Here is a 16,424-nt window from a genome sequence, read left to right as displayed (position 1 = left end):
AACTGGGGCCTCCCCAACACCCCCATGTCAAGTGGAGACCAGGTGGGGAGGCTGGGCTTCCAACCCCACCAGGCAGGAAGACCACCCCTCTGAGACTTCTCTGGGGTGGTGTCAGAGGGGACCTTGTAGAGAGCCAGGACCTCTACCCCCCACCCAGAGGTAACAAGGCGATGCCACCTTCCTGGGGGGAGGGGCAGCAGAGGCCATGAAGGTAGCCTGGCTTCCGCTCTGCCCTGTAGAAATGAGGAGACCCTCCCATCTTGTCCGCACATGCTGGTATTCCATCGCACGTTTTGCTTTTAGCCTTGCTGAAATGCTCTGTTAAACCTATCTCTTGGGGGCGCCTGGGTGGCTCAGTCTGTTAACCATCTGCCTGCAGCTCAGGTTATGATCTCAGGGTCCTGGCCTCAGGCCCCGCATCAGGCTTCCTGCTCCACATGGAGTCTGCTTGTCCCTCTCCCTCTGCCCTCCCTCATGCTCTCTCTCTCAAATCAATAAATAAAATCTTTTAGAAAAAAAAAAAAAAAAGCATGTCTCTTGAATACAGCATAGAGTCAGAATGGAATGCTGTGGGACATTCAGAAAATCCTGTTCCTCTAGGAAGTGAGCGTGGTGGCCGCTCTGGTGTGACAGCCGTATCTCCCTCCGGTAGAACCATTGTTCAGGCTGCCGGGAGTGTGGGTGGCTGATGGCTCTTAGCCCCCAAGATTCTGTGGGGATTCCCTCAGCTCAAGGCAGCTGCCTTGGCCACGTTTGCAGCCTTCAACCAATGGCCGGTGGATAGAAGTGTGTCATGTGGCGGGGGTACCGAGCCCCAGTGTGGGGACGTCTCTGACAGTCCAGCCGAGCCCAGGATGCAGGGCGTTGGCCAGGCTTTTTGCTGCCTCTGCCTCGCCACTCACCAGCTCGCTGCCAGGCCTGCTTCCCTTCCCCTGCCAGGGCTCAAGGCTAGGCCCATGCCCCAGGAACCCTTCGGCACACAAACCTCTCCACCAGAGGTTGTCTCCCAGGACCCAGCCCATGACGGTCAGTACCAGGCAGGTCCGAGGAAGCAAATTCAGAAACAGGACTTGGGGGCTGCCCAGGGGGACTCATCACCAGCAGCAAGTGGTACAGAGGCAGCCCCTGAGCACAGCTCATCTCCTCATTCAACCCTCACGAGCACAACAAGCTGGGGTAAAAGGGGTGGGGCAGCTGCTACCTTCCTCATTTTAAATTGTGGAAATCAAGGCTGAGGGTGACCTGGCCAAGGTAACCCACCAGGTAAGGGGACGAACTAAAACCCAGGCCACCCACTTCAGATCTGAAACCTTTACTTACTTTACTGTCGTTTTTTCCTGAAGAAAAACACTTTCTGCTGTGTATGATTTTCTATCTCTGATGCACTGGTATAGCTCAGTAGGTCCACTGCAAAGGGTTTGTGACTCATGGTGATACAGTTTTACACTGTCTCCCGAGTCACACTATGTCTTGGTCTTCTTGGTATCACACTGCTGTGCCTGGCCGCCCGCACAGCTTCACGCAGTTCCTGACAGGAAGACAGCGCTGGGCCCGGGACCACACTGCCTTGACTGAGTCTGACTTGCCTGTTCTCATTACGTTCTCAAGTGCTTTCGCGTTAGGTTGGAAAAGAACTTTGTAGTAGCTCCCTTTAGTCATACAGATGAACACAAAGGAGACTAGACCACATGGCCACATGGGGCAAGGGCTTAGAAAATCCATGTGGAAATACTAAAAAGAAAATGGGGAAGATCTGTTTTCATTTGGAGGTGGAAACCCAGCAGGCCCCAAACAACTCGTGCGATAAGAGTAGAGATGCTGTTTTACTCGTGCTGTACTCCCTGGGCATGCGTGGTATCAAATCCAAGCGTCTGGGACTCAAGGAGTGTCCCTGGGTGTTCAGAAATGTGGTTGCCTCTTTGGATGTGTATTAGAACCTGAAAACATGGTGGTTTGGATGGTGGGGACGAGTTGTACTGTCCTCCTAGGACAAAGAATTCAACATGTGTGGTGTGAGTAAGTTTGTGCACATGGAGGCTTCTATACTGTGGATAGGAAAGTGTCAGCCAGAACGGACTTCTCCTTTTAGGGTTACCTTTGGTTTTGGTGTTTGGTGGTAAATGGGAGAATTGTTTTCATTCATTAACCTAGAAACCACACAGAAGGCTCTCCTTTTATAGTCAGGTTCTTCTTTCCTGTTCTTAGATCATGAAATAGCTTTTTTCTTTCCAGAGCTGTTCTCTGAAATGTGTTTAAGTTGTAAAATGCTGAGGCTCTGAATTAGAGTGAGGCATGTGAATAAACAAGATGTCAGTCTCTCTGTCACACTTAGTTTCAAAAACTGTAACCCTCGCATACATTTCAAAAGGTAGCATATTTGCATCTAGGTAACAAATATATTTAATGCCAAAGATTTAAGTAAATACAACCTTCTTCTTTTCACCTAATATTGACAGATACTGTTCCATGCTTGTGAAAAAGGACGTTTCTAATTCATCTGGTATTTTGGTGACTTTCGTTCTTAGCATGGACATAATGTTTGTTCATTTCAACCACGCCTGCAAGGCAGCAAGCTCTGACCACGGTGACAGCAGGAACTGTGTCATTTTTATGCGGCTCTCTCCAATTTATTCATAATATGTAGCCATGGGGCATTTTCTTTGGCATTTGGGAAAAATGGGTCTCACTGAAGGCTGAACTGGTCAGTTAATATTCTGAAGCTTCTCATATTTATAGTCTGTTCTCTGATTCACAAAATGCCTTGCTACGATCACGGCCACCATCACAACATTCAGAGCAAGGACCATGAATGAAAACAGATGCAGACTGTCAAAAGATTGACTCTGAGTTTTTTCTCTGTGTATTTGGTCCTGAAATCCTGTAAGTGGAAACCAGATAAAAATCATTTAAAGAAAAGTATTACTTGGCATTACAAAATTTTTGTGAATGGGTATCTCTCCATAGCCTCCGAGTCTTAGGCATCAATGAAGGACCTTATGATACATAATGCCAAAACAGCCTAAGGAAACTGCTAGCAACTCTTTCAATTAATGTATGTTTCCGTTTCATTTAAAAGACAAGATGTGTTTACATTTGTTTGTTTAAATAGCTACTTTGTTGCCCTGAAATAAGGTGAGAAACTTGTGGAATTTAAGCATCAAAATCAAACAGAAGTGCAGGTCCATCTACTGATGGTCACTATCTCCCAAAGTCCCCAAAATATATTTGATCGATGGAGACACAACTAATTTCTTCTCTTCAAACAGGAAAAGGGTACTTTTCTAATGTGCATGATATTTCTATAACTTTTATTCACAAATTTTCAACTAATCTAGCCTAATATCCATAGATGCATTGTCTTTTTAGTGACTAGTTTTTAGTTATAAAATTACTGGATTTAATTTTTGTTCCCTTTTGTTTTTGTCATAGAAATATTTTGCTACAAACTAGAATCCTACTCCTTCCCAATCCATTCAAATAATAATAAAGACAGAGGTCATAAGATTCTCTTATGCCAGGATCATTTTCATATGAGATAAATTTTCCTAAACACTTTTCATGTAACTATGGTCTATCGAAGCCATTCAGTCGTGGCTTGTCCTTGGGCATTCACTGTTCTGGGACCTGGCAGGGCTCATGTTTCCAACCTTTAAAAAGAAGCAGGGCTGTGTTGCAAATATGCTATTTTCTCTGTTTTGGAAAAAAAATCTTTTACTTTTCCCAAAAAGGTGATTTGTGTGAGATGCTGATTCACCTGATTCAACTCATTTAGGAATGAAAATACATTGCTTTTGATTCTGTTATCTGCCATGGTATGGCTATAATAAGAAGTCAGAAAGCTAAGAGAAACTGTTGTTTTTAGAAGTGAGGATATTACATTTATACTGAGAAGCCATGGGAATAATGGTGAATTATCAGTGCATCATATGCTTAAAATGTACATGGCTTTCATTTTATCCACTAACAGAAAGAAAAATTAATCTTGTGTGCTTACCTGATTATGGGCTTTCCTACAAATACTATAAATCTCTAAACTATACCTTCTTAAGAAGGAATATATTTGAGCAGAATTTTATGAACCATGTGGTATTCTTAGTTCATGAAATAGCTTTTTTCTTACCTGGATTTCCACTTGCACTTCGATCCCTTTTCAGACGAATAGGTCCTACGACAGAATCAGTCTTCCATTTGTACGAAGAAATGTCTCTTTTCCTTCTAGAGACACAGCCTTGGTTGCAGCGAGACTGATGGTCACCACTGTCACATATCAAAATCTTACACTGGAGATATACGGAGCCCAGACTTCTCAAGAATTTAAAGGCGTTAAATTGGAATCTTCCATAGTGTCCAGATAATGGATACATCATACAAGTGTCATCTTGAATACATCTAGAACAGGATTTACGGCACATTTAGAAAGTATCCAGTTCAGTCTTTTCAGTATTGAAAAGAGATGATACAAAGTTTTCTTTGAACTGTCTGATCTGTGGATCAAAAATTTCTCCAGAAAGACAATGTCTCCCATCCAAGTACAAACCAGGCCTGACCCTGCTTAGCCAAGATCAGGTGCATTGTATGTTAAGTGACGAATTGTTCAATTCTACTCCTGAAACTGATATTACACTATATGCTCTAACTAACTAGAATTTAAATAAAAATTTGGAGAGAAAAAAAAATAGTAAAAAAAAGACAGTCAGTGTCTTTAGCTCAGACTGTATTGAGCTAAGGCTATGGACCTGATTCCTGGGTAAAATAAAATTCCCTCCAGCAATAACATTTCTAGTCCACATGAGTTAGGTAGAAAATCAATTCAGATATATTAGAGCTCTTACACCTTACCTTAGACACTTGCTATGAAGATCTCAATATGGTGGATGTAGTTTAAGTCCATCAGCTTATAGAAAAAAAGGGAAAACTTTCCTTTAAAAAAAAAAAAAAAACCTTAGGGGAGAGTACCCAGTGAGGAAGAAGGAGCAAGGATAAAGCAATGTAAGGAAGCCAGCTAACCTTCATGTAAAAATACTCTTATCTGGACAAAATGACAAGACGGAAAAATTCACCACAAAAAAAAGAACAAGAGGCAGTACCGAAAGCTAGGGACCAAATCAATACAGACATTGGTAATATGTCAGATCTAGAGTTCAGAATGACAATTCTCAAGGTTCTAGCCGGGCTCAAAAAAGGCATGGAAGGTATTAGAGAAACCCTCTCGGGAGATATAAAAGCCCTTTCTGGAGAAATAAAAGAACTAAAATCTAACCAAGTTGAAATCAAAAAAGCTATTAATGAGGTGCAATAAAAAATGGAGGCTCTCACTGCTAGGATAAATGAGGCAGAAGAAAGAATTAGTGATATAGAAGACCAAATGACAGAGAATAAAGAAGCTGAGCAAAAGAGGGACAAACAGCTACTGGACCATGAGGGGAGAATTCGAGAGATAAGTGACACCATAAGACGAAACAACATTAGAATAATTGGGATTCCAGAAGAAGAAGAAAGAGAGAGGGGAGCAGAAGGTATACTGGAGAGAATTATTGGGGAGAATTTCCCCAATATGTCAAAGGGAACGAGCATCAAAATTCAGGAGGTTCAGAGAACGCCCCTCAAAATCAATAAGAATAGGCCCATACCCCGTCATCTAATAGTAAAATTTACAAGTCTCAGTGACAAAGAGAAAATCCTGAAAGCAGCCCGGGAAAAGAAGTCTGTAACATACAATGATAAAAATATTAGATTGGCAGCTGACTTATCCACAGAGACCTGGCAGGCCAGAAAGAGCTGGCATGATATTTTCAGAGCACTAAACTAGAAAAACATGCAGCCAAGAATACTCTATCCAGCTAGGCTATCACTGAAAATAGAAGGAGAGATTAAAAGCTTCCAGGACAAACAAAAACTGAAAGAATTTGCAAACACCAAACCAGCTCTACAGGAAATATTGAAAGGGGTCCTCTAAGCAAAGAGAGAGCCTACAAGTGGTAGATCAGAAAGGAACAGAGACCATATACAGTAACAGTCATCTTACAGGCAATACAATGGCACTAAATTCATATCTCTCAATAGTTACCCTGAATGTTAATGGGCTAAATGCCCCAATCAAAAGACACAGGGTATCAGAATGGATAAAAAAACAAATCCATCTATATGTTGCCTCCAGGAAACTCATTTTAAGCCCGAAGACACCTCCAGATTTAAAGTGAGGGGGTGGAAAAAAATTTACCAGGCTAATGGACATCAGAAGAAAGCAGGAGTGGCAATCCTTATATCAGATCAATTAGATTTTAAGCCAAAGACTATAATAAGAGATGAGGAAGGACATTATATCATACTCAAAGGATCTGTCCAACAAGAAGATCTAACAATTTTAAATATCTATGCCCCTAATGTGGGAGCAGCCAACTATATAAACCAATTAATAACAAAATCAAAGAAACACATCAACAATAATACAATAATAGTAGGAGACTTTAACACTCCCCTCACTGAAATGGACAGATCATTCAAGCAAAAGATCAGCAAGGAAATAAAGGCCTTAAACGACACACTGGACCAGACGGACATCACAGATATATTCAGAACATTTCATCCCAAAGCAACAGAATACACATTCTTCTCTAGTGCACATGGAACATTCTCCAGAATAGATCACATCCTCGGTCCTAAATCAGGACTCAACCGGTATCAAAAGATTGGGATCATTCCCTGCATATTTTCAGACCACAATGCTCTAAAGCTAGAACTCAACAACAAGAGGAAGTTTGGAAAGAACCCAAATACATGGAGACTAAACAGCATCCTTCTAAAGAATGAATGGGTCAACCGGGAAATTAAAGAAGAATTGAAAAAAAACATGGAAATGGGACACAACAAAGGCAGTCCCGAGAGGAAAATATATAGTGGTACAAGCCTTTCTCAAGAAACAAGAAAGGTCTCAGGTACACAACCTAACCCTACACCTAAAGGAGCTGGAGAAAGAACAAGAAAGAAACCCTAAGCCCAGCAGGAGAAGAGAAATCATAAAGATCAGAGCAGAAATCAATGAAATAGAAACCAAAAAAACAATAGAACAAATCAACGAAACTAGGAGCTGGTTCTTTGAAAGAATTAATAAAATTGATAAACCCCTGGCCCGACTTATCAAAAAGAAAAGAGAAAGGACCCAAATAAATAAAATCATGAATGAAAGAGGAGAGATCACAACTAACACCAAAGAAATACAAACTATTACAAGAACATACTATGAGCAACTCTACGCCAACAAATTTGACAATCTGGAAGAAATGGATGCATTCCTAGAAACATATAAACTACCACAACTGAACCAGGAAGAAATAGAAAGCCTGAACAGACCCATAACCAGTAAGGAGATTGAAACAGTCATTAAAAATCTCCAAACAAACAAAAGCCCAGGGCCAGAGGGCTTCCCAGGGGAATTCTACCAAACATTTAAAGAAGAACTAATTCCTATTCTCCTGAAACTGTTCCAAAAAATAGAAATGGAAGGGAAACTTCCAAACTCATTTTATGAGGCCAGCATCACCTTGATCCGAAAACCAGACAAGGATCCCATCAAAAAAGAGAGCTATAGACCAATATCCTTGATGAACATAGATGCAAAAATTCTCACCAAAATACTAGCCAATAGGATTCAACAGTACATTAAAAGGATTATTCACCACGACCAAGTGGGATTTATTCCAGGGCTGCAAGGTTGATTCAACATCCGCAAATCAGTCAGTGTGATACAACACATCAATAAAAGAAAGAACAAGAACCATATGATACTCTCAGTAGATGCTGAAAAAGCATTTGACAAAGTACAGCATCCCTTCCTGATCAAAACTCTTCAAAGTGTAGGGCACACACCTCAATATCATCAAAGCCATCTATGAAAAACCCATCGCAAATATCATTCTCAATGGAGAAAAACTGAAAGCTTTTCCGCTAAGGTCAGGAACACGGCAGGGATGTCCATTATTACCACTGCTATTCAACATAGTACTAGAGGTCCTAGCCTCAGCAATCAGACAACAAAAGGAAATTAAAGGCATCCAAATCGGCAAAGAAGAAGTCAAATTATCACTCTTCGCAGATGATATGATACTATATGTGGAAAACCTGAAAGACTCCACTCCAAAACTGCTAGAACTTGTACAGGAATTCAGTAGAGTGTCAGGATATAAAATCAATGCACAGAAATCAGTTGCATTTCTCTACACCAACAACAAAACAGAAGAAAGAGAAATTAAGGAGTCAATCCCATTTACAATTGCACCCCAAACCATAAGATACCTAGGAATAAACCTAACCAAAGAGGCTAAGAATCTATACTCAGAAAACTACAAAGTACTCATGAAAGAAATTGAGGAAGACACAAAGAAATGGAAAAATGTTCCATGCTCCTGGATTGGAAGAATAAATATTGTGAAAATGTCTATGCTACCTAAAGCAATCTACACATTTAATGCAATTCCTATCAAAGTACCATCCATCTTTTTCAAAGAAATGGGACAAATAATTCTAAAATTTATATGGAACCAGAAAAGACCTCGAATAGCCAAAGGGATATTGAAAAAGAAAGCCAAAGTTGGTGGCATCACAATTCCGGACTTCAAGCTCTATTACAAAGCTGTCATCATCAAGACAGCATGGTATTGGCACAAAAACAGACACATAGATCAATGGAACAGAATAGAGAGCCCAGAAATAGACCCTCAACTCTATGGTCAACTAATCTTCGACAAAGCAGGAAAGAATGTCCAATGGAAAAAAGACAGCCTCTTCAATAAATGGTGTTGGGAAAATTGGACAGACACATGCAGAAAAATGAAATTGGACCATTTCCGTACACCACACATGAAAATAGACTCAAAATGGATGAAGGACCTCAATGTGTGAAAGGAATCCATCAAAATCCTTGAGGAGAACACAGGCAGCAACCTCTTTGACCTCAGCCGCAGCAACATCTTCCTAGGAACATCGCCAAAGGCAAGGGAAGCAAGGGCAAAAATGAACTATTGGGATTTCATCAAGATCAAAAGCTTTTGCACAGCAAAGGAAACAGTTAACAAAATCAAAAGAGAACTGACAGAATGGGAGAAGATATTTGCAAACGACATATCAGATAAAGGACTAGTGTCCAAAATCTATAAAGAACTTAGCAAACTCAACACCCAAAGAACAAATAATCCAATCAAGAAATGGGCAGAGGACATGAACAGACATTTCTTCAAAGAAGACCTCCAGATGGCCAACAGACACATGAAAAAGTGCTCCATATCACTCGGCATCAGGGAAATACAAATCAAAACCACAATGAGATATCACCTCACACCAGTCAGAATCGCTAAAATCAACAAGTCAGGAAATGACAGATGCTGGCGAGGATGCGGAGAAAGGGGAACCCTCCTCCACTGTTGGTGGGAATGCAAGCTGGTGAAGCCACTCTGGAAAACAGCATGGAGGTTCCTCAAAATGTTGAAAATAGAACTGCCCTATGACCCAGCAATTGCACTACTGGGTATTTACCCTAAAGATACAAACGTAGTGATCCAAAGGGGCACGTGCACCCGAATGTTTATAGCAGCAATGTCCACAATAGCCAAACTATGGAAAGAACCTAGATGTCCATCAACAGATGAATGGATCAAGATGATGTGGTATATATACAAAATGGAATACTATGCAGCCATCAAAAGAAATGAAATCTTGCCATTTGCGACAACATGGATGGAACTAGAGCGTATCATGCTTAGCGAAATAAGTCAAGCAGAGAAAGACAACTATCATATGATCTCCCTGATATGAGGAAGTGGTGATGCCACATGGGGGCTTAAGTGGGTAGGAGAAGAATCAATGAAACAAGATGGAATTGGGAGGGAGACAAACCATAAGTGACTCTTAATCTCACAAAGCAAACTGAGGGTTGCTGGGGGGAGGGTGGTTGGGAGAAGGGGGTGGGGTTATGGACATTGGGGAGGGTATGTGCTTTGGTGAGTGCTGTGAAGTGTGTAAACCTGGTGATTCACATACCTGTACCCCTGGGGATAAAAATATATGTTTATAAAAAATAAAAAAAATTTAAAAATATTCCAGGGGGAGGGAAAAAAAAAACCTTAAAAAAATTTTTTTTAAAGTAGGCTCCACGCCCGATGTGGGGCTTAAACTCATAACCTTGAGATTAAGAGTCATAAGCTCTACCAATTGCAACAGCCAGCACCCCTTCACTATTTTGTTTTATTTTTAAGTAAGGAATGCCACAGATACTTTATAAATTTCATTACACTTCTGTTCTGAAGTTGGAACAAGTGAAATACTCTTCTGGGATTTTGTTGAAAATAACCAAAATGTGGAGAAAAAAAAGTAAAAATGATCGGGGCGCCTGGGTGGCTCAGTGGGTTAAGCCGCTGCCTTCGGCTCAGGTCATGATCTCGGGGTCCTGGGATCGAGTCCCACATCGGGCTCTCTGCTCAGCAGGGAGCCTGCTTCCTCCTCTCTCTCTCTGCCTGCCTCTCTTCCTACCTGTGATCTCTCTCTGTCAAATAAATAAATAAAATCTTAAAAAAAAAAAAAAGTAAAAATGAAAACATAAATCCTCCTTGACAAAAAATAAATTTGTTTCTACCAGCAAATATTTTGGAAATAGACTTAAAATTCTAGGGGATATGGGCTGTGGTTGTAGAAATGCTCTAACTTAAGTTATCTGTAATTAGTGCACAGTAACTATATTTCATAAAATGATTACATTTACTAAATTCCATGGTAGCAGTACTAGAAAAAAATTGATGAATCATGGATCCATGCACAAACAACACTACCTCATTCAAATCACTGTTAATCCTTGGAAAAGCATGTTACCCAGCAGTACGTACCCACTCCTGATCAGGTCATAGGTTGGAGATGCAAAGTCAGGTGTGGGAGAGGCAATGCAGGTATCCAGAAATACCACTAAATTTGGATCGGAGGTGCGCAGACTGACTTGCACAAAAAGAGTTTCGTTCAAATCCACGTAATATGGTGACTCCAGTATAGGCTTTTCAAATGAATTGGATTCAAAAAGAGCCATGCTTGTGTTGTATTTGCCCAGGGCGCTTTGATTTTGTATTACGTCATCTTCCGTTATATACATCATCTCCACGGTAGAATTCGATTCCATTTCACACTTGAGAATGATCTGGAGATGCTTCTGGCGGGTGATCACTTCCGACATGGGGGATGGGATGAGAGTGATCATGTTGGTGTAAGTGACCGAGTGATCCTCCACCTGCAGTGACATGGAATTCAAATGCTGTACAGCAAGTCGGGTAATCGTTTAGAGCCCAGATACGAAAAACATCTGCAGACAGAGATACAATTTCCTTAAATCACAAGATAGCAGCTTTTCTACCAGTGTACTCTAAGGCTCCAAAGTGCTTTATTTAAGAAACATTCTGGGTAGGAAGAAAAAGTGTGAGATGAGAGATAGAGCTTGGCTTGGAAAGACCTGAAGACAGAATTAGAACTTTTTTCAGTTATGTTAAAAGAAATTCTGAACACCAACTTCCACCCCTAAAAGACATGAGACCCTGTAATGCAAGGGCTTCTTCCATAAGTAGCTTTGTATTAGGGTGGCTTCCTGGGCGGTTTCCCAAGTGTGTGCAGACAGAAGTCTTGCAGTAGGTTTCCCCAGGATGCCTTCCCTCCGGGTGTACAGAGGATGGCCCAGGTGTTCATTTGGAGCAGAAAATGATGATTTACTTCTATTCTTATCCATTCTCTGGAGTAGCTGCCATTCTTCTTGACAAGGTTGTTGTCTAATGACATGAGTGGCATGTTTAGGGTATCCAGCCTAAAGGGACTTACAGGTTGCAAATGTTTGAGATCTTAAAGTTCTAGAAAATGGAAAACAAATCACAAACTTATGTTCTACATCTCTCAAACAAGGTTCATGTTTTTACCTTCTCCCTTTACAGGGGAAAGAAGGAGATCATAACAATCCAGCTAGATCTTTGCTAAATGTGAGCTCTAATCAGTTTCTACACAAGTACTGCTGCTGGGCTGCGACACCCGTGGCATCTAGGTATCCAGACGTCCTTCCATGATTTCCCCGAGTTCTTCTTCTTCCAGGAAAGAGAACCACCTCTAGTTACCCTGAGAATAAATGCGGCGACTTGGCAGTCGTGTTTAAATGAGTGAGTGCACGTAAATGTTCCCACAGGTTCGCCATGGATTGAGCCCTGAAGTTTTGGGACATGTTCTTTAGGGCCACCAGAAAGCCCTGCATTGCCAGCATCACCCAACACACCGCTGTCATTTGACAAAACCCAGCTCAGTGCCTCACTTTACCTTTTTGATCGTACCACATCCATCAAGAGGAAAAGAAAACTCCACCACGTTTGAGATTTTCGGTCTGCAAGTTGGGTCATTCAGGTGTAAGTTATTCTCTCTGTATTTAAGTGACGCCAGGTAGGATTTACTTATGATAGCTCTCATCTTGTCAGAGGAGCAAGTTAAAGATGCTGTTCAGGAAAAAAAAAAGGATGATTATGTTTATGGCAGCTAGAACTTTGGATCTTGAAAAGCTGTATATACAGAAGACAATATAAAAACTCAAAACCCTTTTTGCTTTAAACCATAATCGGAAGCCTGTGCCAGCAGAGCAGTTCGTCCGCCTTCTACAAGGTTCACTGTGACCTTGTCTGCTACTTGATTCTGTAAATCTATTATTTTTGGTTGTGCCTTTAGGCAAGGCATTGCAGAAAACAGCCCATATTTTTTACAGAAATCTTTTCTAAGTTAATAAAACCATTCATTTCTTCTCATACTAAGCAACGTACTTCTCAAGGTTCAGATCATGAGTATATATTTCAAAGGATCTATGACAGGCTTGCAAATAGGGATAGCCACAGGTAGGCTAAGAATTAAGGAGCAGTTTCTATGGACACAATCTTCAAAGAGCTCCAAATAGCTAAGGAATGTGACTTACTAGTGTTGATATTTTCTGCATAAATGGAAGTGTAGGAAGCAGAGAAGCCCCGGTAGGAGTTGGCATAATCTGTTGATAGCACCACGGTCAACGAGTCTGATGAGGATTCAAAGGTGGGCCTTACGCGGCCACACACTTGTCCAAGTAGGCCAGAGGTGGTGGAGGGACCGTCATAGACAGCAATGAAATCAAATCTGCAGTGTTCATCCACTTCTAAGCTAGAGAAATAGGGCCTCTGGTGAAAAAGCTTTCCAAACCAATTCAATTCTCAGCATCAGAGTCAAGTGATTAAAGAGTTTTCCTTGTGATGGTAGCTCAGGTTTAGGAAAAACCTAGGGCTTTGCCAGTCCCTGATGTGCCTTCAGAATCTTCAGGAAAATAGACAAATAGGGTGCCTGGGTGGCTCAGTTGGTTAAGCAACTGGCCTTCAGCTCAGGTCATGATCCTGGAGTCCCAGGATCGAGTCCCGCGTGGAGCTCCCTGCTTGGCAAGGAGCCTGCTTCTCCCTCTAATCCTCCCACTTCTCATGCTCTCTCTCTCCCTCTCTCTCTCTCTCATTCTCTCTCTCTCAAATAAATAAAATCTTTTTTAAAAAAATAGACAACCTAGTTCACTGTAGTAGTACTGGTGTTTACTCTACACACCGATGCTAGGAGAAGTGCCCATCTATGAGGGGCTCACACAATTTCTCTCCTCCAGGGTCCCCCTTTGCCAGGTGGGCTCTCTGCATTTCGCCAACAGCAGAAATGGACCCACAGTACTTACAAAATGTCTCTGAAGTTTAGTTTTATCTTGTAACCTTTCTCCACTTGTATGTGCCACACGCAGTAGGCCAGCTGAGGATGCGAGTTCGGGTAATTGGGGCTGGTAAAAGAGCCTTCCAAGGAGTCCAAGTAACCACCACAGTCTGGAACAGCTGAAAGGGATGTGAGGGTGCCCGAGAATGTAAATCAAGAGAGACTTCATTTAGTTTCCCTGCCGTGCACTGAGCTGAATGAGCCATTCCCTACCCTCCAAATGTCGCTCCATTATCCTCTTTCCAATCGGGAAATATTCAGCCTTCTTTATCCCTGGATTTTCTAACCACTGCCCCGGGGCAAAGGGACACTGTAAGATCTGTCCCAGCTTTAGAGATCCTCCATGGCATGGACTAAGCCACAGAAAATGACATCACGCTCGCAGGACTGTCATTGCAGGCTCTTCCTCACTTGGCCCCAACCCCGCTTTCCAGCCTCATCCACACTCCACGTGACCTGCTACGCCAGCCTGTCCTTTCTTCCCGCAGCTCCTCGGACTGTCGGTCTCAGCAGACAGGAGTCCTCCTGCCGTGCTTCTCACCTCTCCCGACCCTACACGCTCTTTCCAAGTCAGCTCAGATGTAGCCGACACGAACCCACGTTTGGTCCCTCTCTGCCCCGGTCGGGAAGCAAGCAGCTGGACAAGAGAAAGGCCACACCGAAGGCTCTCGTTCGGGGGACGTAAAACAGTGGAGGTCAGCTAAAGCACAGGAGGCACATCAGGTAGTGGCCAGAGGTAAGGCCTGAAAAGGGGGCCTGGGTCTGGCTCTGGAAAACCGTGACGGCTCCACTCCCGAGACTGGCGTGGTTTAAGAGGAGAGTGACGCGATCGGCTCCAGGCCTCAGGCGGCAAACCAGAGCGGAGCTTTGCTCACGAACCCATCTGCAGAATTTCTTAGCATTCTGCTTTGCCTTGTAGTGGAATCTGGGAGCTGGGAATGCAGAGCCACGGTAACATCTGATTGCCTGACGAGTTAGGTCAGCATTTCTCATCGCCTGCTTCCTAATCTTTGTCAGAGGTTTGTGGGGACCTTGTCAAAGGTGAAGGTTCTCGAGCCCCAACGCAGATCTTCTGAACCAGACCAGAGAGGTCCCTGAATGGGGGTTTCAAGGGATCTCGGGGATATTCTGAAACAGGCCGTACTTGCAGAGTCTGCTTTGGGCTGTCCCACAGTGCGCCCCGGCATGCAGCCCTCTGATCAGCCCCTTCCATCTGCCTCACCGGGAGCTAGTTAGAAAGGCAAAGTCATGGGCTCCATCCCAGAACCAGTGAAGCAGAGTCGCTGGGGTGGGAGGGGGAGCAGGGATCTGATTTCACAAGCTCTCCGGGTGACTCTCACGCATGGGAGTTAGAAAACTTCTGCTCTCACAAACGGAGAACTCAGACTCGAGGTTATGACCACCCACGCAGGAGCATGTGTAATTTCTATACTCGTAGGTGGTCGGTGCATAGGTTGCATAAGTGAAAACTCACAGCTGCCAAAAGAGAAGAAGTAGTAGAAGATGAAGACGCTTCTTTGAATTCTTACAGAGTCAGTGAGGATTTGAATCGTTAATGTATCGGATGATGATTCAAAAACAGGAATGTAGTCATGTTTACTGCAGACTTGCCCCAGCAGAGAGCCCTTGGTAGAGTTTCCATCAAAAACTTTAATGTTTTCACTTTCACATCTTCCATCGGGATCAAGCCTGCGAACAGAACATGCCACGGTTGGAGATGAGCCAGCAGCAGGCGGGTCAGGGTGTCAGCTGCTCACAGCGGCACCCCAGATGCCAACACCTGTCTGCATGGCGTGTCTGTTTCATATCAAACTCCCAAGACCAACCACCCCCCACCTCCGTCAGCATCAAACCACACCCCATCAATCTAGAAATGCCTCAGGGGACTGAACTGCTTTGCCAACGATTCTGTAAAGTCAAGGATTGGGGGGGTAGTCTGGAACCCAAGACCCTCGCCTTCCACGTCCGTCTCTCCTGTTCCTCGTGCCCGTGTGGGAATTGTGGGGTGGGAGCTTCTTACTTAGAATTCATTCCCCTTGACGTTGGACATCCAGGGCTGTTGAAAGCGGGAACAACTCTTCGTCCCCGGCCCCCTCTCAAGGTAAAGCGGATTTAGTCTCTTCCCAGCCCCTTCCTTCCCTCACAGCCCCACGTCCTCCTTCGTAAGGACAGTCCCAGGCCCTGCGTCGGGCGCGGCAGGGCAGGATGACTGTTTTCTGCCCGTTCTGACAGGGTCTGTCCAAACGCCCCCAGAATCCCAACAGAGGGCCACGGCGCCCTGGAGGGAAACACGAGGGCGGACACACCCCAGTTCTCCCTCCAGCCCGAGCCCCTCACTTGCCGTGGAACCTTGCACAAGCGATTCACTATTTCTTCTCCTCAGTCTCTTCTGTAAATGGGGAGTCACAGCCTTCGTCTGGTGTGGGGGTTCCCGTGTTCTCAACGGAAGCGCCTGGCGCAGGCCCGGCACGCAGGCAGCGGCTAAGTGTGAACAGCTCACCTCCACTCCCTCCCTCTGCCGCGCCGCCATGCTCTCCCTCTCCACACACCAAGAGTAATGCAGAGGATTCTCCGTAGCCCTAGAAGTCCAGGGAGCGTGGGAGTCCCCCTTCCCCTCTGTTTCCGTGAGGGCCACAGAGACCCGCTCCCCAGCCTGGGCATAG

General features: G+C 43.6%; 1 protein-coding gene across 2 annotated transcripts in view; it reads right to left on the bottom strand.

Annotated features, from left to right (window-relative positions):
• Positions 1-2,313: 2,313 nt before the first annotated feature.
• The window catches only part of LOC131830588 (CUB and zona pellucida-like domain-containing protein 1), a 35,454-nt gene continuing 21,343 nt past the window's right edge, over positions 2,314-16,424 (bottom strand). Inside the window, exons 3-9 of one of the 2 annotated variants that reach the window (XM_059172931.1) lie at positions 15,236-15,450; positions 13,730-13,880; positions 12,965-13,182; positions 12,325-12,497; positions 10,872-11,263; positions 4,121-4,389; positions 2,314-2,878 (exon numbers count right to left, since the gene is read on the bottom strand). In XM_059172931.1, the coding sequence (XP_059028914.1) occupies positions 2,703-2,878; positions 4,121-4,389; positions 10,872-11,263; positions 12,325-12,497; positions 12,965-13,182; positions 13,730-13,880; positions 15,236-15,450 (1,594 nt within the window). In that variant the 3' untranslated portion in view covers positions 2,314-2,702. The remainder of the gene's footprint in view (positions 2,879-4,120; positions 4,390-10,871; positions 11,264-12,324; positions 12,498-12,964; positions 13,183-13,729; positions 13,881-15,235; positions 15,451-16,424) is intronic. The other variant, XM_059172932.1, reaches the window with a different exon arrangement.

Source organism: Mustela lutreola, chromosome 4 (genome assembly GCF_030435805.1).
Source record: "Mustela lutreola isolate mMusLut2 chromosome 4, mMusLut2.pri, whole genome shotgun sequence".
Lineage (NCBI taxonomy): Eukaryota > Metazoa > Chordata > Mammalia > Carnivora > Mustelidae > Mustela > Mustela lutreola.
The sequence above is the reverse complement of the archived record's forward strand: the minus strand, read 5'-3'. Positions and strand labels throughout refer to the sequence as shown.